Source organism: Gopherus evgoodei, chromosome 5 (assembly GCF_007399415.2).
Source record: "Gopherus evgoodei ecotype Sinaloan lineage chromosome 5, rGopEvg1_v1.p, whole genome shotgun sequence".
Taxonomy (NCBI): Eukaryota; Metazoa; Chordata; order Testudines; family Testudinidae; genus Gopherus; species Gopherus evgoodei.
Genome location: NC_044326.1, coordinates 144886592 through 144909310, shown reverse-complemented (window position 1 = coordinate 144909310; position 22719 = coordinate 144886592). Strand labels below are relative to the sequence as shown.

At 53.4% G+C, this 22719-nt stretch overlaps 1 protein-coding gene and 1 non-coding gene across 3 annotated transcripts in view; one reads left to right on the top strand and one right to left on the bottom strand.

Moving 5' to 3' along the window:
- The first annotated feature begins 3059 nt into the window (after positions 1 to 3059).
- Positions 3060 to 22719, top strand: part of LOC115652953 (class I histocompatibility antigen, F10 alpha chain-like) — a 39556-nt gene continuing 19896 nt past the window's right edge. The window contains exons 1-2 of one of the 2 annotated variants that reach the window (XM_030565614.1): positions 3060 to 3197; positions 13963 to 14226. In XM_030565614.1, coding sequence (XP_030421474.1) covers positions 3101 to 3197; positions 13963 to 14226 — 361 coding nt within the window. In that variant the 5' untranslated portion in view covers positions 3060 to 3100. Of the gene's footprint in view, positions 3210 to 13962; positions 14227 to 22719 lie in introns of both variants that reach the window. The other variant, XM_030565615.1, reaches the window with a different exon arrangement.
- Positions 19738 to 19839, bottom strand: LOC115652987. Its single transcript, XR_004000805.1, has one exon. It is a non-coding gene; the product is annotated as a U6 spliceosomal RNA (small nuclear RNA).

Below are 22719 nucleotides of genomic sequence, written 5' to 3'. Positions count from 1 at the left end.
TACTGAGCTCCATAAAGGCATCACTGGAAGGGCTCAGGCCTGCGTTCAGCAGGAGCTCAGAGTCGATGAGATAATAGTGTCAGGGTGCTGGGCATGGACGGTGAGTGAACAGCTGGCCTGGCCACAGCACCACCCCTTCCAGGCAAGGCCCCACACCTTCCATGCCACCTGGAGCGCAGCCCCAATTGTGGCTACTGGCCTCTGTCCTGCGCCCCCAGGTACCCCCCTGCATTATGGCCACTGGCACCTGCCCAAGGTTAGTGCCTCCCCCCCAGTGCCAGGCAGTTGTGTGGCCCCAGCTCGCCCCAACCCCATCCCCAGCGCTCCAGGCAACCCCAGCCAGCTTCCCCCTGGCCCTCTCTAGCCACGCTGTAGCCCCGGCCCCCCAAACTTCCCAAAACAGAGCCAGACGGCTGCCTGGCTTCTCTGGTAGGTGACTGAGTGGGGTTGAGTGGCTGCTCCAGCTTGCTCCAGGGGCTGGAGTCGGGCTGGAGGAGGATCTGTGACTGCCCAGCTGCTCTGGGGGCTAGGGGCAGGGGAAGATGGGGCTGCCAAGCTGCTCTGGGGGTCTGGGGGGGAGATGGGGTTGCCAGGTGCTCTGGGGGCCGGGGGTGGGCAGGAAGATGGGTATGCCCAGGTGCTGTGGGGGAGGAGGGGGGAGATGGGGTTGCCCAGCACTCTGGGGCCTGGGAGGAGGGGAGATGGGGCTGCCTGGCACTCTGGAGGCCAGGGGGGTGAAGATGGAGCTGTCTGGGGCTCTGGGGGGCTGGGGGGTGGGGTTGCCCAGTGCTCTGGGGGCCAGGGGGGAGAAGATGGGGCTGCTCGGGGCTCTGAGAGGGATGTGTTAGCCTTGGGCAGGGGGAGGGGGGATCTAGCAGCCAACTGGAGAGGACTGGGGGCACAGGGCAGGGGCCAGCGGCCACAATGGGGGCTGGCCTCCGGAGTCCAGTGGGCATGAAAGGAGCAGGGCCTTGGGTGAAAGGGGCGAGTCTGGGGCTTGCCTCCCCAACCCAAGCCTTAACCCACTGCCCATGGTGGGACTCCACCTCTCTGCTACAGTCCCTTTACTCGTAAAGGAATTTAAAATTGGTGATGCCTCCACCTGGCTGGGCCCTGGTACACACACAATGGCGTACACTCCAGGAATAAACCTATTCTAACAATAATCTGTGGCGCTGGTCTAATTCAAAAATACCAGTTATAAATAATATACATCCAATGTACTTAAATTAGATTTAACATATCTTTAATTAATTTAAAGAAACGGAATAACAGACTAAGATTAAATGTCACCACTAATTTAAATCCACAGGAGGCAGTTGAATAAAATCAATTCACAAATACAGGATACAGCAGTAAATGAAATGTATAACTGGCATTTACACTGCCCCCCATTTACCCCACCCGGAGCGCACACTCCTCTGGATTTCAGAGTCCTAGACACTTGCATGGGAGCGCTTGGAGATCTGCAGCTGGAGCCAGCACTCTGCAGGTTCTGTGTACCCGTCCAGCCAAGGCAGCAAGCTGCACACCCCTCTGCCGACGGGAGCTGGCCCCACCAAATGTCAGCAGCTCTGGGTCTCGGTTCGATGGAGGGATGCGTTTCCCTCCATTTGGCTGCTGGATCCCACCTGCCCAAGGCTAATGCATCCCTCCCAGAGCCCCTGATGCCTCTCCTCAGACTCAGTTTCTCTGCTGTGCCCCTTCCCTTGCCAGCACTTTCCCAAGCCAGAAGGGGGGTGTCAAAAACAGATAGCTAAGGGTTAATGTCTCTTTCACCTGAAAAAAAAGTAACCTGAAGCACCTGACCAGAGGACCAATCAGGAAACAGGATTTTTTTTCAACTCTGGGAGGAGGGAAGTTTGTGTGTGTTAGATTTACTAGCCTGACTTTGCATTTCCTCTGGGTGAGGGGGGAAGAGAGATTGACTCTCGGTAATTCTGTTCTCCAGGCTGGGAACGGGGAGGGTGGAATCCCTCTGCTTAGATTCACGGAGGTTGCCTCTGTGTATCTCTCCAGGAGCACCTGGAGGGGGGGTGAGGGAAAAGGTTTATTTCCCTTTGTTGTGAGACTCAAGGGATTTGGGTCTTGGGGTCCCCGGGAAGGTTTTTGGGGGGACCAGAGTGCACTCTAATTTTTTGGGTGGTGGCAGCTTACCAGGTCCAAGCTGGTAACTAAGCTTGGAGGTTTTCATGCTAACCTCCATATTTTGGACGCTAAGGTCCAAATCTGGGACTAGGTTACTGACAGGGGGTTACTCCCCATTCCTCCCTGCAGGCTCCAAGCACAGCAACAGTCTCTGCTCTGACTGCAGTGAAGCCACCAACAGCCTTTGAGGCTCCCTGCAGCTCTAAGCCCTGGCAGACTCCAGCAGCTTCCCAGCAGCAGCTGGCCTGACCAGATGGGAAGTGTGAAAAATCAGAGTGGGTGGGGGGTAATAGGTGCCTATATTAGACAACGCCCCAAATATCGGAACTGTCCCTATATAATCAGGACATCTGGCCACTCTAACACAGGTGCTCTCAAAGTGGGGGTCAGGACTCCTCAAGGGGTCATGAGGTTATTACATGGGGGTTTGTGAGCTGTCAGCCTCCACCCCAAACTTCACCTTGCCTCCAGGATTTATAATGGTGTTAAATAGACAAAGACATGTTTTTAATTTATAAAGGGGGTGCAGATGTGGCGCCAGGGTTTTTGCCGCCCTGGGTGGGAGCACTCCTCCTCTGAGCATTCGGCGGCGGGGGGGTCCTTCCGCTCCGTATCTTTGGGGTAATTCAGCGGCGGGTCCAGGAACGAGTGAAGGACCCACCACCGAATTTCTGCAGGAAACCTGGAGCGGAAGGACCCCCTGCGGCCGAATTTCCGCTAAGAGCGGCGAAATGCTGCCCTGCAAATCCTGCCGCCCTAGGCAACTGCCTAGCGTCGCCAAGTGGAAGCGCTGGCCCTGAGGGGTCGCACTCACTGGCTTGCTGTGTGAAAGGGGTCACCAGAACAAAAGTGTGAGAACGCCCAGCAGCAGCTCCTGCTAGGGACAGAGCCCCACCTCTGCAGCGCGCAGGGAAGTTCCCGGGCCGCGCTGGGACCGGCCGAGAGCGGGTCCATGGGCCGAGTCCTGCCGCGCTGCGGGGCGGCGATGGGCCTGGCGCTGCGCCTGCTGCTGCTGCTGGGGGCGGTAGCCCTGCGGGGGGGCCACTCGCGTGAGTATCGGGGTGAGACCCCCGGGGGGGCAGCCGGGCCGGGGGGGGCGGGGAGGGGGGAGCTGAGTGTGGGGGGGCAGCCGGGCTGAGGGGTGCGGGGAGGGGGGAGCTGGGGGCCGGGGGGGGCAGCCGGGCCGGGGGGTGCGGGGAGGGGGGAGCTGGGGGCCGGGGCAGTTCTGGGCTCTGCGTTGAGAGGTGTCGGGATAACCACCCCGCGCTCCCCCCAGCACTGAGCGGTCACTGACAGCGAACACTGACGTTGCCATAGTGACTGGGGGTCCCGCCCCCCTTGTGCCAGGTGCTGTCAGCGGCGCTGCTGGGACAATGTGTGTAGTGGGGGGAGGGGCTGAGAGCCACTGACCCGAACTGTGACCCCTTCATCTAATGCCAACCGCTCCCAGCCAGGGGGTGCGGCACCATGGGGGCCGGCATCTGTGGGTGCTGCACACACTGACAAGCCACTCGCAGCCCCGTGAGGTGCTCAGGCTGTGGGGAAATCCCCAGTTCCAGGCTAGGGTGACCAGATGTCCTGGTTTTATAGGAATAGTCCTGCTATTTGGGGCTTTTTCTTATACAGGGTCCTGTTACCCCACACCCCCATCCTGATTATTCACACTTGGTGTCTGGTCACCTTATTCCAAGTGCTGCCCAGGCTGTTTCATTCCCAGTGTCTCCAAGCAGGGCAGGGCTTTCAGACAGGATTCCTGATTTGCTGGTGGTTAGTGAGAGGGAGTAAATCACCCTCCCCCATAGACCAAGGTTAAATGAGGGGAAAAGGCTTCTTGGATCTCTGACCTTTAATGGCTCCCAGAAGGCTCTTCACGCTGGGTTTCACCCCAGTTCCTGCAACTCCTGAGTGTGCTTGTTCTTGGCTACATACAGCTGGGCTCTGTCAGCACCAGTCCAGTCACCCCAGGGTCAGGTTGATGTTCTGTAATGGAGGCAAGTCTAATTAGAAGTGTCAGTTTAGGGAGGGGATGTGTCTGGTCTCTAGCGATGTGTCCAGGGCAAGGGGAGAGGTTAGAGCTCCAGGATCTTTGCACTGATCAGGTCTCAGTTTGGGTGCGAGCTCCCTTTGCAGAACATGGAACAACTGTTGTGTTTGTGCTGTTGGGATCTCCTGTGACTGCTGGATAAAGAGCTTCAGATGCCAGTAAGGTGGGGAGGGACAGGCACAGGCACATCTTGCATTTCCTAGCATGGACTTGAATCTTCCATGGCCCCAGTCTTGGCCCAGAGTTCACCATGCGGCAGCAGCTCAGGCTCCAGGGAGCTCAGCAGCCCTTATCCAGCTGCGTGAGGCTGCGGGTTGGCCTGAGGGGTTTGTGTGAAGTGGTCTCAGGCACATTGTTGCCCTCACATCACTTCAGTAACAGGCTTGGTTTGACGTAAACAGGGTTAGGCCCAGTGCAGCCTGGTCTTGTGGGGTTGAGTCAGGGACCAGGAATGAAAGCAGAGAAGTGGGAGGAGATGTGCGTTGGGTTATCTCTGCAGCAGTGAGACAGGAGGCCCCCACGTCAGGATGTAACTCTAGTGGTGCAGAGCTCTGGCTGGGGGCCTGCAGGAGTGTGTATGCATGGGCAGAGAAGGATGTTGATGATGATCAGAGAAGGTCTAGGCCAAGCTCACTGTACCTATTGGGTTCTGGGTAGTGGACGGGCGGAAGTCCGCCCACTGCCAAGGGATCCCCACCACAGCCTAAGGGGAGGAGCTGCAGGACCTGAAACCCAACAGATTTTGGGGCCAAGCTCACTGAAGCGGGGTGAACACCCGCTCCAGCCCTGAAGGAGCTGGAAAAGCCCTGCAGAGGGCTGGGCCTGGGGAAGAGAGCAAAGCCCTGGCTGATTGGCGGAAGTAGCTGCAGCTGGGTCCATGCCCCAGACAAAGCAACTGGGCCTTATAAGGAGACCGGGGCAGCCAGAAGCTGAGCAGTCTCACTCTGACTGGAGAGAGAGAGACAGGCCTGGTTGCGGGGGAGCTCACCAGAGGGACTTAGTGAGTGATGCAGGGCTGAGGAAAGGCCTTAGGGGGTGGGAAGCCATAGGCCAGCAACTCTTCAGGCTGCAGGGCCTGGTCGAAGGCCCACGTGGGTATTGGGGTTGCAGAGGGGCAGCCTGAGTGTGAGTAAAGGCAGCCAGTCCAAACCCTTTGTCTCCTATGATGATTGGTTGATAGGCTGCAGTGCACCCCAGGGTACAGGGGCTAGACAGTGACTGGCAGTAGCCACGACTGAGGTTACATGGGGATAGCGGGTGGGGGTTCCCCTGGTAGGGTGACCAGACGTCTCGATTTTTGCTTGTTTGTCCTGCTTCCTGACCCATGTGCGGTCGGGACACTGGACAAACAAGCAATTTTGCCCTCTCGGAGGGACTCTTGCCCCCCCCCCGACTCTACCCCCTCCTTCCCCTATTGAATCCCTCCCCAAATCCCCACCCTGGCCCTGCCTCTTCCCCAAGCACCTGGCATTCCATTTCCTCCTCCCTCCCAGGCTTGCAGCTGTAATGGTGGTGCAAGCCTGGAGGGAGACACTCTGGGGCTCCGGACCCCAGCAGCGGTGGGGGAGAGCGGCTTGGGGCCGTGCGAGCGGGCCATGTAAAGTTTATTGGCTTGGGGGGGACCCCGGTGGCTCCTCGCCCCTGTAGGGGGGTAGTGTCCCCACCCTGTGCCATCATGTTTTGCCGGCTGCCGCAGGCCAGGTAAGGAGCTGAGTCCCCCCTTGCTCCTCAACTGAGCCCCCCCCATCTACCTCCTGGGGGAGCAGTCCCCTTGCCAGCCCCCCTTGCCCTCCTGGTGCCGGAGCTCTTACTCACCATCAGCTCCAAGAACTGGAAGCTGCACCACCACCCTCTCCCTCCAGGCTTGCACCGCCATTACAGCTGCAAGCCTGGGAGTGAGGAGGAATGCCGCTCAGCTGAGGAGCCAGGATGGGTGGGGGGTAGACAGGGACTTGGCTCCTTACCTGGCCTGTGGCGGCTGGCGGGACGTACTGGCGCGGGGCAAGGACGCTATCCCCCTACAGGAACGAGGAGCTGGCCGGGGTCCCCACCGAGCCGATAAACTTTACATGGCCCGCTCGCGTGGCCCCAAGCCGCTCTCCCCCACCGTTGCCAGGGTCCGGAGCCCCGCGCCTCTCCCGCTCGACTGCGCTCCAGGCGTGGCTCCTTCCCGGCGGGGTGGCGGGACGCGCCGCATGTGCCCAGGGCTGCGGGGAGGGCAGCGAGCACGACCACAGTGTGGGTGGGGCCTGCTAATTTCCCCAGCTCCTGTGAAACAGTTTTTTTTTTTTTTTTTGCTCCACAAACTGCCCCTGTAAAGTGTCAGTGTAGCCAGGCTCCTAGCACTTGGGGCTACTCCCCTCGTTGACCTGGTTTACCAGGAGTGCTGGGAGAGCTCTCTCCCCCGTGCTCGCGGGTGACCACATTGTCAGGTCAAAGCACGGCCGTGGGAGCGCTCCTGTGGCAGCACTTTGAACTGTCTAGTGTAGACTTAGCGTAATTCACCACTTGGGCTACGTCTCCACTGCCCACCTGACAGCTACAAGGCTCTCAGTGTAGCTGCTCTTCTTCAGCAGGAGAGAGAGACACGCAGACAAAATAAAACCACCCTCAACGAGAGGTGACGGTTGTGTTGACAAAGCGCTGTCCACACCAGCACTTTTCATTGGTAACACTTTTGTTGGTCAGGGTGTTTTTTTCACACTCCTTTGTGTCAAATATTTTACCAACTAAAGTGCGGACATAGCCTTAGTGCGGACGCAGTTATACTCAAGGCTTAAATTGTCATCGAGTATTTCCTGGAATGCCCCACAGTTCCCCTCTCTGTTCCCCTCTCTGTTCCCCCATTCAACAGCATCAGGCTAGAGTCAAGGTCTGAAAATATTTACCTGTGCTCCGCTTTGGACAGCTCTGGCTGAATTTAAGCCCTGGTTATACTCATACAGATTGTTCCCCTTCATTTACAGCAATAAGCTACGCTGGTGTAAAGCACGGCTGTACCGATAGAACTGCACTCGCACTAGGGGGGTTATTTAACTATTTTGGTAAAAAGAAACAAACAAGAAAACTTAAATAGTTAAAAGCAGAGCAAAAACTAGGTAGAGGCGGCATCAGCGTAGGGTTGCCAACCTTCCAGGATTGTCCTGGAGTCTCCAGGAATTAAAGATTATGTCATGTGACGAAACATCCAGGAATACATCCAACCAAAATTGGCAATTACAATGAGTGTAATGGGTTCAGAGCAAGGACTATCACTTGCTGTGTCTGTATAACACCCAGTACAATGGAGCCCCAGCATGATTAAAGCTAGAATGTGCTACTGAGACATGAAATAATAATTCCTTCCCCTCTTATTTCCTTGGCTTATACATCCACCTCTCAAGTTCTCCAACTGGCCATAGAGTCTTTCATGCAAAACAGGGCCAACAAGACAGGGATGTCTCATGGGAGGAGCAAGCCAATTTAAAAAAGTAAACCTACCTGCCCTGCTATCATCATCTTCATTATTTATTATTGTTTTATGGCAGAACCCAGGCGCCTCAGTCCTGGTCCTGGACCCCCATGTGCCAGGTTCTGTACAGGTACAAAACAAAATACGGTCCCATCGGAGTATAAGACAGGTGACAACAGATGGATGTAGACGGATGGGGATTATAAGGAGCCAGCACTAGCCAGCGTGACAGTCTGTGGTCTCAGAGTACCAATGGCCTAACAGTTATCTAAGTTTTTAGACACCTTGGCAAAGGAGGCCATTGAGGAGGGTTTTGAAGGATGAGGTAGTTTTGCAGACATTTACCAGGAGCTCCTTCCAGGCATGAGGGGCAGCATGGGACAAAAGGGGCTTTTTTGCAAATGTAAAAAGTGGGTAATAGAGGCTGGAATCGTGTGCAGATCGGAGGTGGGAGTCGACATTTTGGTAGCAAATGAGAGATGACAGGTCAGGTGGGGTTAGGCTGTGAAGGGCCTCACAGTTGAAATCAGGCAGTTTATATTTGATGCAGTGGAGAAGAAGGAGCCAGTGGAGTGAGGCAAAGAGAGAAGTGATGTGGTCAGATCAACAGGCTAGGAAATGATCTTTTCAGCATCTTCTGAATGGATCTAAGCGGGATGAGCCTGTGTTTGTCAAGGCCAGAGGAAAGGATGTTGCAGCAGTTGAGACACGAGATGCTGAGAGCCTGGAGCAGAGTTTTAGCGGTGGGGGTGGACAGGAAAGGCCACATCTTAGAGAGGTTCTGCAGAAAGAGTTAGCAAGATTTAGACATAACCTGGATGTGAGGACCTAGTGAGAGAGGTCCGAGTCAAAGATGACACCCAGGTTATGGACCTAAGTGACAGGCAGGATGGTGGCGTTATCCACAGTGACTGACAAAGGAGATAGCAGGGAGATCTTGGGAGGAAGGTTGGGAACTCTGTTTTAACCACACGGGGCTCGAGCTGATGACGAGACAGCCACAAGGAGACATCGGAGAGACAGGCCAAGACTGTAGTTTGAGCAGAAAGAGACAAGTTTGGAGGGGATAGGTAGATCTGTGAGTCATCAGCACAGAGATAGTAGTTGAATTTGTGTTTGTAGATGACTTTGCCGAGAGATAAGGTATAGGGAAGAAGAGAAGGGGACCAAGGACAGAGTCCTGGTGGGGACAGAATTCCATAGAGGGCTTGTTGCCGACACAGAGGGTGCCCGAGGCAAGCAACAGTGGTTCGTTGCCCAGAGTGCGTAGCGCCAATGAACACACACCAGGGTGGAGAAGCAAGCAAAGTTTATTTGAGATCTCAAAGTGGTGCAAGGAGACGAACGCCTCAAATCATGCACCCCTACACAAGCGGCTTTTCCCGTTTTATGTTTTTTTTCTTTTTCTTCTTTCTTCCTCCCCCCTCTCCTCCTTTCTCCCCCTGTAACAGTTACGTAAGCGCAGGTGCATTAAGTAATCTTGGCCGTGGCAGCTCATTAGTAAGTTTTCTTTCTGCAAGTTATCTTGTCTTTCTGCTAAAGGTGCACAGGCCTTATCACCACGGCTTTAGACCGGTTTTAGCTGTGCTGCAACTGATAACTTACTGTTACACATTTCATTTCACAGCTGCTGGCTTTCTAGATCAAGTAGAGTTCAACATGGAGGAGCTTTGGTTCACTGAGGCCTAGATTTATGCCTAGTGACACCAACAGGCTGGAGGGAGGATGAGGAAAATCCTCTGATGAACATGGTGAAGGAGTGATTAGAGAGGTCAGACGGGACAGAGTTAAAGAAGCCAAGGAGGACAAGATTTTAAGAAGACTGCAGTGAATGGTGTCAGGTGGCTGGCAAACCAAGGAGGGTGAGGATGGAGCGCTGAGTCTGAGTGCTAGCTAGGAAAAGGCATTACAGACTTTGGCAGGAGCAATTTCTGTGGAGCGCAAGGCATGGAAGTCAGTGTAGGTAGGGTCTAGGATGGAACCGGAGGACGGGAACTCCAGCCAGCAATTGCAGAGGCACATTCAGTGAGCTGAGAGATGAAAAGGAGAAGGGGCGGTAACTGGGGAGGCAAATGGAGTCAAAGGTCTTTCTGATGGAAGACTCTAAAATGTGTTTGTGTTGTGAGGGTAAAAAGCAGGAGGAGAGTGAGAGGTTAAAGAGAAGAGTGAGGGAGGAAGGAGAGTGGGTGTGAGGGAGATCAGGAGATGGGGTGAGGTGAATGGAGGGCTTAGGAGGAGAGCAGATGAGAAATGTCTGCGTCTGTGAAAGAGAGGGAGGTGGGAATTGAAGGAGGGGAAGGGAACGTGGAGAGGAGGGAGAAGGTTACGTTTCATTGTCAGGAATCCACCAGACCGACTAGTGCTCTAACCCCCTTAGGGTCTCTCATTCTCATTGAAGTGAGCCACTTGGCTCCACTTCCTTCTGGGACAGAATTTCAGAGCCTTCAGCACCCCCACTTCCTGCCATGAGCTCCCCTCAGTAACTCCACCGTAACCAGACACCTGTGGAGACCTGCACCCCCAAAGAGGACAATGTGCTCCCGATTTCTGGACTCTGGGGTGACTCTCAGCCAGCACTGTACAAACAGGAGGGTTTGCTAGGTGTCTGGAACACAGTGTAAAAAATCTTTAGTTAACGTAGAGGATGGAAAGCTACAGCAAAGACCTGGGTCAGTCCAGAACACAGAGCTCTCTCTCTAGTCCCAGTCCAGAGGCTTCTCTTTCCAAAAGCCCACACTTAACCCCAGGGGCCCCCACCCACCCTGTCCTTTGTTGTTGGCAAACACTGTCACCTGGCCTCCTCTTCAGCCCTTTGTTTTCCAGCTGGTCACAGCCGGGCTTCCTGCAGAGGATGAGTCTCATTAGTTGCTAGGTTCCAAATGTCCGGGCAGTCCCCATCAGCATGGGGCCCAGACCCCAGGCAGCCAGGCATCAGTCACATCTGGATCTCTGCAGAGTAAACAACCTTTTCCCTAACCTCTTTAACCATGCAGCTCATAGGGAAACTGAGGCACACACATTACGAATCATGGGGAGAGGTGATTGGTGCGTGAGAAAAACCAGCTGATGGTTGGCGTGGGGAAATCCACACCGGAGAGCTCAGAGGCCAGGGCTGATGATCCCAAGTCCAGTGCATGGCCATTTTAAGTGTGGAGGAGCTGATCCAGGGCTGCTGGGTGAATGCAGAAGGGAGGGTTAGGAGATGGGGAGCAAAGGGTCAGATGGGCCATCGACTTGGAAGTTGAAGTTACTGAGGACGAGTGTGGGAAGTGGTGAAAATGAAGGGAGAGTTGGGGTTGGGGTCAGAGAAGGTGACTGAGGGGAGCAGCGGGGTCAATGGCAGACAGCAGCATGGAGAGAAGAAAGGAGAGAAGTTAGGTGCAGGGCTGTGCAAAAGAAAAGGTGGAGTGCGGAGGGAAGACGGAGAGGCTGGAAGCAGCAGGCGAGTGGGGAGCAGAGGTTGCTGCAGGGCAGTCAGAGGGAGGGAGCCAGGTCTCTGAGAGGCAGGAGCGGGATCAGACTGTGATCTATGGTGTCCCTGTTGCTCCCGTCACTGCAGTGTCCAAGGGCTAGAGCCGTAAAGGGGTGAAGGTGCCTAAATCCCAGTATCAGGCCCCCTGGGATTCACAGAGCCCCCCTCACTGCCCCAGCTGCTACTGAGCCCTGTAGGTGCCTGAACTCACTTGGCACCTTTGTTTGTGCAGTAACAAGTCCCTTGGGATCTATGTTCCTGCCTTTGGGCCTGCACTCCACAGCTTCCCACCAGGTGCCTGGATGCCTGAGCCCCAGAGCGATGCATGGACCAAGGGACGACTAGTGTCCTCCACCTAACTCGTCTGGGGGCCCGATGCAGTGGGTGTGCTCAGGCCGTTTGCTGGATTGAAGACGCACGTGAGCTCACAACAGTGTGGAAGGAGCCAAGTGGTTTGGGCATCACCTGGGGTGAGGGAGACTCCTGGTTCCAGGCCCCCTCTGCCTGCAGGAGAGACTGGATTAGAGCAGGGCTCTGCCTCCTCCCAGGGTGTCCTAGCCCCTGAGCTGTGGGGCCCTCTGCTATGGGGCTCCCTCCATCACTCCTGTGGGAGCTTTCCACTGGGGAGAACTAGAACTGGGCCAGAGAGCAAGGGCGTGAGAACAGCTCTGTAGCCGGGTGGTTGGAGCCTTCACCCCGGGGGGTGGAGACCCCGGGTCTGGGCCCTCTGCTCCACTGACTCTTTAGTTAGCCAAGCAGGAGCAGCGTCAGCAGCCCTGCTTGCCAGATCAGGCCGTGAGATTGTGACTGAAGGGGAGTGGCAGGAGGGACACAGGGTGTTCGGCAGCTGGAGGAGCTGGGGGAAGAAAAGGGGAGAGCTCTGTCCCCGTTAGATCCGTCTGTTCTTCAGCTCAGACATAAGCCAGGGCAGGGCTGTGCGTGTTGTGTGTGTCCAGCGCCCAGAATGGGGGGCTCTGGTCTGTAACTGGCCATTAGGAACTAGAGAACAAGGCCTCAGTCCTCCAAATGCTGCATGTCACGTTACTGAGGTGAGGGAAGGCTCCAGGGGGGCTGTTTATTTGGGCATAAGCTTTCGTGGGCTGGAACCCACTTCAGATGCATACACGAAAGCTTATGCTCAGATAAATGCATTCGTCTTTAAGGTGCCACAGGACTCCTCATTTTTTCAGTTTGCAGTGGCCATCAAACAAGCTAACAGTATGTTGGGAATCATCAGGAAAGGGATTAATAATAAGACAGAAAATATATTGCCTCTATATAAATCCATGGTACGCCCACATCTTGAATACTGCATGCAGATATAGTCATTCCATCTAAAAAAAGATATATTGGAATTTGAAAAGGTACAGAAAAGGGCAACAAAAATGATTAGGGATATGGAATGGCTGCTACATGAGGAGAGAGTAATAAGACTGGAACTTTTCAGCTTGGAAAAGAGACGACTAAGGGGGATATGATGAAAGTCTATAAAATCAAGACTAAGGCTGTGTTTTTTCACAGAGGTCGTGGAAGTCACAGAATCTGTGACTTCCAGCAAACTCCATGACTTCAGCTGCTGGAAGCTGTGGAGTCCCTCTGCCACCTGTAGCAGCTGGGAATGGCGGGGGGCTCCATGGGCTGTGGAGGAAGCAACCACTCCCAGTTTCTGTAGGCGGCAGGGGGACCCTGGACCCTGGAGCTCTGAGTGGCCCGCAGTTGCCTCGCCCCAGCAGATGGTGTGTGGGTCATGCAGCTGAGCTTGAGCTCTCCTTTTTGCCATGGATATTTTTAGTAAAAGTCTGGATAAGTCACGGGCTTCCGTGAGCTTTTCTTTGTTGCCTGTGACCTGTCCAGGACTTGTACTAAAAATATCCATGACAAAATCATAGTCTTCATCATGACCGGTATGGAGAAAGTGAATACCGAAGTGTTGTTTACCCCTTCACGTAACTCAAGAACTAGGGGTCACCCAAGGAAATTAATGGGCAGCCAGTCTAAAACAAACAAAAGTAAATATTTCTGCACACAATACACAGTCAGACAGTGGAACTCCTTGCCAGAGGATGTTGTGAAGGTCAAGACTATAACACAATTCAGAAAAGAACTAGATAAGTTTATGGTGGATAGATCCATCAAGGGCTATTAGCCAGGGTGGGCAGGGATGGTGCCTGTAGCCTCTGTTTTCCAGAAGCTGGGAATGGGCAACAGGGGACGGATCACTTGATGATTCCCTGCTCTGTTCATTCTCTCCGGGGTACGTGGCACTGGCCACTGTCGGTAGACAGGATACTGGGCTAGATGGACCTTTGGTCTCACCCAGTATGGCCGTTCTTATGTTCTGAATAAATTATAGTAAAATGTGTGCACAGCCGGTGTCCTGGCTCCCAGCTGTAGCCTGGACACATCCCCCTGCCCACCTTGCCTTCCCCAGCTTCAGCTCTTGCATCTCCTATCCCCCGGTCCTCCTGCCCCACCCTCTCCCATAACACCCCCTTCCTTTTCCCCACACCGCACTCCAGCCCTGGCCCTCCTCCTGGGCCTCCTTTCCTTCTTCACACTCCCCTGTACCCCCAATACACTCTCCTCATATGCTCCCCTACTCATCACATCTGCTCCATCCCCTCATACCTCTGCACCCCGTCCCCTTCTCACTCCCCCTCCATCCCTGCCTCCCTTTCTCCTTCTACCCCATCATCTCTTTCTCCCCAGTCAGGCTGTTCTGTGAGCTCTTTCCAAGGTCTCTCTCCCATAGGAGCACTCCTGAGGGCTGGCATCGCCTCTCGTGTATTGCCAGGGGCTCCCTGGCAGGGTCTGGTTGGGTCTGACTCTCCCTTCCCCCCTGCCCAGGCCTTCACTCCAGGCGCGTATTGGACACGGTGGTGTCAGAGCCCGGCCCGGGGCTGCCCTGGTACAGCCGTGTTGTGTACGTGGACGATCAAGTCATCTACGTCTACACCAGCGGGATGCAGAGGGCGGAGCCCCGCCCAGTGTGGATGGCGCAGAACGAGGGTCCGGAGTTCTGGGACGAGAGGACCTGGTGGGCACAGCGCCACCAGAAATGGTTCAAAGCAAGTTTGAACACCCTGGGTCAGCTCTACAACCAGAGCGAGGGTGAGTGAAGGACACGACCCGACATAGGGATGCAGGGACATTGAGGGGGGAGACATGTGGTTGATGTAAACAGGGTGAAGGGACACCAGGATGCGTGCTGGAGATGGGGGGATGGGACAGCCCTGAGGCATTTTGTCGCTGGAGTCAGTGTGAACGTGGGGGACAGAGGGACGTGTGGGTGGGGGAGAGGGCTGCAGGATGGAGATTTCCATGTGAAAGAGATTTTTTGACATCCTCCATGCAGAGACTCCCGGGCTTCCTTACACCTGGCAGCACAAACCCCAGCACGTGTCCCCTGGTTGGAGCCCGGGGTCAGACAGGTTCCCCTGCACACTATCAATAGATATGTAAAGAGTCGTTCTTTCTGCTTGATTCCTAGTGTGCAGGGCTGTAGCCACCTGGCCAGGCCCCCGATTGTGCTGTCTGACTTAACTGGGTGATGATCCATAAGCATTCATGCCTGGCACTGCTGAACTGTCCCTGGCAGGTGAGGGTCGCTCTGATGTAACTGCTGTGCCTGTCCTGACAGGGGACTGGTAAATGGTACTGGCCTGTCACATTGGTCCTCACTCAGGAGTGTCCCTGGCCCCGCCCCAATCCCTCCTGGCTCCCAGCACTGAGACAGCAGCAATGAGAACTAATTCCCATCCTGCCCTGGACACCTGGGTTCCTGGTGACCCTGTCCCAGGACTAAGTGACAGGGCAGAGGGTTGCCAAGTGTATGGCCCCCTAGCCCACCCCCTCTGTAGCTAGTTTAACCCTCTCCTGACTAGTCTCACCCATTGGTTCCCTGCTGCTGAGCCTGTCCAGCCTGACCTGCTCACATGGACACTGGCCTCCCCAGTGCTGAGAGAGGGGCTCTGCTCGCCCACCTTTAAGCCTGTGCTGGGGAGCTGCTGTTCTGTTCCTGCTGCCCCCTCCTGCCCTCCTCCCCCATTTACCCCCTCCTCGCAGTCCTGAGGCTGCCAGCTCGCCGGAATCTGTTCTGAGTCCTGCACTTTGACCACCAATAGTGTTCCCCTCTCTAGCTGCGTCTGCCTCCAACACACATGGGGGATTTCAGGGTCTGGTTGCTCTGAGACCCCATCGGTGCCCCAACCCTGCTCATCCATGTGGAGTGCAGTATGGAGGAGAAGAGGGGTGGGTGGGGAGGCCTGACCCACCTCACTGCTCTCGAGTCCCTGGTTGGGATCTCTGCATGTTCTGTGACCAGCTGCCCTGGACGTCTCAAGATTCTCAGTGATTCTCTTGTTACTCCATCCCTTTTCCCCACAGTTGTTTTCTTACTTTTTGACTTTAGTTGATCGGAATAAATAGTTAGTTGGACTTCCATAGCAGAGTTTCCTCCACTCCTGGAACTGGGCATGTCTCTGTCTCCAGGCTTCAAACCCGGTGCCTCCTGCAGCAAGCCCATGCCTTTGAGCGACCTGCACTCTAGCTGTCTAGAGTGCTTGGATGAGACTTGTATTGCGGATCGCTGTCAGCTCTGCCACCAGTTCAGTGCAGGGAAGTGCAACCTGTGTCTGGCTACTCCCCTGCCCCTGCCCTGCAGGCAGTACCATTGACTCCGCCCTGTTCACAGGCTCTGTTGAGTCCAGTACCCGACCAGCCGCCAGCACCAGAGGGGCAGTGAGGTACTAGCAGGGTTGAGGTTCCATCCTGGAGGCGTTTGTTGTGGCCAGGGAGTTGCTGGCATGTTTGGTACCAGAGTTGCCAGCAGTACAGCAGTTGGTGCCAGTAGTGCAGGCAAGCAGAAGGGAGCATGATGCCCTAAGTTCCTGTTTGGCACCAGGCCCCTTGCTCTCTGGATCCTCAGCACCGTCCCTTGGAGTGATGGGTACCAGACACCCCTCGTCCCCACAAGAAAACTCATCATCCAAGCTGGAGTTTGAATCTTGCACCCAGCCGAGGGACTGGTACCAATACCCTATGCAATCAGCCCTATGCAATGGTGGATCCCGGGGTTGTGGTTCCTCCGATCGTCTGGCCCAGTGAGCAATGGCTCATGCAGATATAATGGCCTTTTGGAACCTCTGGCGTTCTCCGCTGCCTGGCTCCCCATCTAGGTGCTTGTACTCAGTGGTGTCTGAGAGAAAGATTCCTCTGTCACACCGAGCAGCAGCTGATCCCGACTACGATATTGAGCCAGGTACTGACTATCAGAACCTGGAGCGAGACAGGATCACCAGGAGTTATGGAAGAAGGTGGTCTCGAACTTGGGGCTGGAAGTGGAGGTAGTTAAAAAGTCTTCCAACAGCCTGGTCAGCATCTGGACTGCAGTGGCCCTGTCGAAGGTAGCTCTGCTTCTCAATGAGTGTATCGTGGGTCCAGTTAAAACCCTGTGTCAGACCCCTTCCTCATTGCCCCCGACATCAAGGAAGGCAAATAGGAAGTACTATGTCTCCACCAAAGGGTAGGAGTATATATGTTCCCATCCGTCTTCCGGCTCCTTGGTGCCCTTGGCAGCCAATGAGAGGGAAAGGCCAGGGTAGTAAGGGGCAACCTCCAAGTCAAAATACTCAAAAAAGCAAGACCATTTTGGTAGGAAAATGTATTCTACCAATGGATTACAGCTCCAGCCAACAGGCCATTGGGTGCTGAGTATGGTGGAGGAGGGTTATATAGTTAATTCATTTCCATGCCTCCCTCCCCCCATCCCCGTCCCTCTTCAGGGACCCTTCTCATGAGCAAAGTTTAGCCCAGGAGGTGCAAGCCCTTCTCTGGGTAGGAGCTGTGGGGGAGCTGACTCAGAACTTAAGAAGGAAAGAGTTTCACTACCATTATTCCTGTGATGGGTTCAGTCACAGAGATCCCCTTGGGACTGTCACTGATATGCTGAAATCATCCCTGAGCAGGTTTTCCCTGCCTTGGGAATTCCAGAACCCTGTCTGGTTGAGCCAGGTATGCTAGCCTGTTTACACAGACCCAGGATCTGAGCCATGCTCCCAAAGCTGCAGGCTTTAACTGAAAACTGCTGTCAGCAGGTTACCTGTCTTCAGCACCCAGACACCCAGTTCCCAATGGGATCCAAACCCCAAATAAATCTGTTTTACTTTGTATAATGCTTATACAGGGTAAATTCATAAATTGTCCGTCGCTTATAACACTGATAGAGAGGTATGCACAGCTGTTTGCTCCCCCAGGTATTAATCACTTACTCTGGGTTTATTAATAAACAAAAGTGATTGTATTAAGTATAAAACGTAGGATTTAAGTGATTTCAAGTAATAACAGACAGAACAAAGTAAGTCACAGAGCAAAATGAAACAAAACATGCAAGTCTAAGCCTAATACATTAAGAAACTGATTACAAGAAATATCTCACTCTCAAAGATGTTCCAATAAGTTTACTTCACAGACGGGACTCTTTCCTAGTTCTGGCCCAATCCTTTCCCCTGCTATAGTCTTTGTTAGATCCAGCAAACATCTCAGGTGATAAGCAGGGATTTTCTCATGACTGGCTGCCCCCTTTGTCCTGCTCCACTGCCTTTTATAGCTTTGGCACAAGGCAGGAATCTTCTGTCTCTCTGGGTCCCCACCCCTCCTGTTAAAGGAAAAAGTACTAGATTTAAGATGGATTTCACTACCAGGTGACATGGTCACATCTCTCTGAGACCTCTAGTCTCCATTCCTCCTGGGTTGCTGCCCCCGCCCCCAACCCCCCACACACACAGAGGAAGGCTTTCAGGTAAATAAACCACTTACCATCAATTGTTCTAATCACTGGGAGCCATCAAGTTCCTAATGCCCCATTGATGGCCCTCACCTGGTGTGACTACAACAGTGATACAAGTTTATCTTATCTCTCCAACTCCAGACATAGAAATAATACATGCAGACAAATAGGATGAACACCCTCAGTAGATTACAAGTTTTCTGATGACATCATACAAGAGACCTTTTGCATGAAACATATTCCAGTTACATCATATTCATAAGCATATTTCCATAGAGCATATGAAGTGCAACATCACAATTCCTTAATCCTGAGTGCCAAAGGGGGTCTCTGACCTATTCTAGACCTGCAGCACCTCAAAGACTGAAGTTGTGCATTGTCTCCCTGGCCTCCATCTTTCCTTCCCTGGATTCAGGGGATAGGGATGCCGCCCTCAATTTGAAAGATGGTTATTTCCACATCTCTATTTTTCAAGACCACAGAAGCTTTCTCAGGATCATTGTGAATCTGGCTCATTACCAGTTTACCGTCCTCCCGTTTGGCATGTGAGCAGCCAAATGGGTCTTTATGAAATGCCTGGTAATAGTGGCAGCCTTCCTGAGAAGGTAAAGGGTGCAGGTGTATCTGTATCTCAGTGACTGGCTGGCCAAGAGCCAGTCCAAGTCCCCAGTAAAAGCTAGCATCCACCTTGTACAAGCAACCTTTCAAGCACCAGGCCTGCTGATAAGCTACCAGAGGCAGACACTTCTCCCGGTTCAGAGGATAGAGTTTATTGGAGCGGTGCTCGATTCTACCGAGGCCAGGGCCTTCCTCCCAGAAGCCCAATTCCAGTCAGTGTCGTCACAGGTCAAGGCCCACTGTCCGTTGGGTCACATGGCCTCATGCATATACATGGTGCAGTATGTGGGGTTGCACCTCAGACCCCTTCAGGCTTGGCTGGCCTCAATGTACCAGCCAAACAGCCATCATATAAATTCGGTGCTCTGACAGATCCCTGGTTGGTAGGCCTGGATGTTCCTTTGTCAGGCCACAACCCTCAGTATCTCTAATCTTGGATGCATCCAAGCTCAGTTGGGGGCCCATCTCGGGCACCTCAGGACACAAGGTCAGTGGTCCCAGCAGGAACTCTTGCTACAGATAAATGTCAGAGAGCTCAGGGTGATCCACCTAGCACATCAGGTATTCTTACCCCACATCGCAAGCAAGGTGATGCAAGTTCTTACAGACAACATGGCAACCATGTTTTACATCAGCAGGCAGAGAGTGGCCCACTCTTCTCCCCCTGTGTCAGGAGGCCATTTGCTTGTGGGAGCTCTGCATAAAGCACTCGATCCGCCTCGAAGCTTCTCACCTTTCGGGAGCCCAGAATGAGCTGGCAGATCAGCTCTTCTCACCGCAAATGGTCCCTATGCCCTGACATAGCAAGGACCATTTTCCAGTGCCGGGATACCTCCCTCGTAGACCTGTTCACAACTAGACAGAACAGGAAATTTCAGCAGTTCTGCTGTCTGTGTGACTGCACCCCAGGAAATAAGCCAGGCTTGCTCCCGGATGCCTTCTTACTCCCTTGGAGAAATCACCTGTTCTGTGCCTCCCACCTCCCCTGCCCCACCCCCCAACATTCCTTTTGTCCACAAGGTCTTGCTGAAGGTCAGGGGTGAAGGTTATTCTCATAGCCTCAGCCTGTCCACATCACAACAAGTTTGGCTTATTTCTAGACCTATCAGTAGTGATTCCAATGCCGCTCCCTCCGCTTCCAGACCTGATCTTACAAGATCACGGCCAAATGCTCCATCTGCCTCACGGTTAAACCTGTAGAACTGGCCTGTTCGGAGCAGGTCTGGTAGGTCTTCACGAATTTGCATGTCATCCTTGCGCAGGGGACATGCTAATCTTCTCTATTGTTCCAATTTTAATGTGTCTTGCTAGGCAGTAGGAAACCATCTACCAGAGCTACTTACCTCGCCAAGTGGAAGCGTTTCTCCGCTTGGTCTCCCCAGCAGGGCCTCTCACCAGGGTGCCAGAACCTCCCTGTGAGTGGGGGGCCCACCGGTGCTGTGTCAAAGTCAGACTCAGGACTCACAGTTTGTCAGACCACTCTGTTTTATTAGCAAAGCGCTCTGCTAATACACCCAGATAATGTGAGCACCATGCAAGACACAAACTGTCTTATTTATACAGATAAAAGGGCGAGCACTTAACAAAAGATAACAGATAACAAAAGCAGATAACAAAAGGGAGCAGAATCTGATAATTTTACCTGGGCTAGACTTGCATATCTTATTTCCTTACTAACTATCACCAATCTCCTGTTAATGTCCCAACGTTAGCTTAAGTGGACCCATTGTTTTGTACCTTAATGTTTCTCTTCCTGACAACTATATTTCAACATTTTTTATTTCTGCTTAAAGGAACATACAGCATTTCTTTAATCCATTCTTATTTTTTACAATATAATTCATTCTACTTTCACAGCTGAAACTGTGACTCCGCCTCTTATCCTGACACGCCCCCCACTCCACCTCTTCTCCTGAGGCTCCTCCCCCTCGCTCTCACTCTCACCTGCTGCTAAAGTGGCAAAGCCATGGCCCCTTGGTCCCCCTGTTCTGGCACCCCTGCCTCTCACCCACTGAGTCATCTCTCAGATACTCCAGACACTCCAGAACAGTCTGGAAATGGCCAGGTCTAGTGATTTCATCTGTTCAGGCACACCTAGCCGCGATCTCCGCATTCAACCCCCTGCTGGGTGGTCGATCAGTTTTTTCACATTAAATGTCCATTCACTTTCTCAAAGGCTTTGAAAGGCTGTACCCACAAATCTGGGAATCCATCTGTGTAAACAAGGGTGGATAGCACCCTTGTGTAACTCCCCAACCATATTCAGTTAGCTGTAGAATCCTCCTTAGCAGCTGTACCCTAACTGTCTTACCTGTAAAGGGTTAAGAGGTTAACTTAAAATGAGTTGGCACCTGACCAGGGGAACCAATAAGGAAGCTGTACCTTCCCAAATTGGGAAAAACTGCTGTGCGTGTGGGTCTTTTGTTCTGTGTAGAAAGGACTGTATAGAAAGTTGATCCATAAATTCACACAGCTCTTTGTGGCAGTAGCTGATAGGATGAAAGCCGTACCCTTTCGGCTCAGAGAATTTCATCCTGGATCACATTGTGCATTCACACATGGTACGAGAGCAGGCAGGTGTCCCATCACCTGTCTTCCTGACGGCCCATTCTGTGAGAGCACAAGCTTCCTCAGTGGTGTTCATGGCCCAGGCCTGATCCAGGACATTTGCAGAGAGGCGACTTGGGCATCAGACATACTTTTTCTTCCAACTACACCATCAACCAGCAAGCTAGACGTGCACTGGGTTTGGTTGGGCAGCGTTGTAATCCACATGTCCATGAACTCGGAGCCCACCTCTTATGGTACTGCTTGGGAGTCACCAAATGTGGAATGGATGTGTGCAGACATCTGAAGAAGGAAAAATGGTCACTAACCTTTCTGTAACTGTTGTTTCTTAAGATGTGTTGCACACGTCCATTCTACAAGCCAACGTCCTACCCCTCTGTTGGAGTTGCTGGCAAGAAATGAGAAAGTGCAGGCTCAACCAGCCCCCTTGCACCATGACATAAGAGTGCTAGAAGGCGCTAGAGCCGGGCTGAGGGGTATCACTAAGGGAGAACTTTCTGGCGACTGTGTGCGGGGAATGGACCTGTGCAACATGTCTCTAAGAACCACCATTCCAGGAAGGTTAGTAACTGGTTTTTGTCCAAACCTGCGGTATTGTTCAGGGACACAGCTTAGTGGGTTTGGCTCTCACCTATTGCTGTGACACCAAATTGCATTTTAATCCCTTGGCCTACATTTTTCCAGAAGTGATTAGTGATATTTGAGTGTCTCATATGCAGAGGCTGGGTGCTCCCACTTTCTGATCAGGTCCCTTTAAAAGGTCTCAGTTGGGCACCCAAAATCACTAGTGACTGCTGATAATCTAGGCATTTACCTCGCTGTATCTAATGCAGGGTGGGGGAGGGGTGAACATATTTGGGACCTTGTGTGGATTATTTTTGTGCCCCCACGTTCTGCCCCATTTACCAAGCTAGGGGTCTGATCTGTTCCCCATGTTTGTCTTCCTCATTATCTGCACAGTGTTCTCTGTTCACCACAGCCTTCCTCCCTGTCCCCATCCCCACATCCCTCTGTTCCCCCACCCCTAGTTTCCCTCCCTGCCTCCTGTCAGCCCAGGAGTGGCTGTATTAACTGAGTCTACTCTTGGTTGTGTGCGAGATGGGGGCCGTTGTTGTGAAGATTGGCCTGGCTGTAGGAGAATGGTGGCCAGCTGAACTAAGAGCCATCAATGGCCTGATCCTTACACCTTGGGATCCTACACTCAAGGAATCACCTTGAGACAGTGGCCATGTGAAAAAGAGGCCAACAACTGAAGTTGGTTCTTTGCCATTCCTAGATTGAGTTGGGGGCACGGGGAGATGGGGCAGGGAAACAGAGTGACCCTGAGGATTCTGTGAGGTCATTAAACCAGAACAGAGGTTAGTGTGGGGGACAGACCTGTACCCCCTCCCCACGGGGACATGGGGTACTGTGAATGGAGAAGGTGGGGGACTGTAATCAGGTACAGACTCACCCGGCAGTGCCCCCTGCTGGTCATCTAGGAGAATTAGCTTCCAGCCTCCAGAGCACCATTTGCCAGCTGGTGTCTCGCTTTGCCGCTGGCCCCCATGTCGCTTCCGGACCCCGAGAGACCCTGTCACTGGGTGCTGCTCCCTGTCAGTACCCCCACTGCTTCTCCAGGTCTCCCTGCT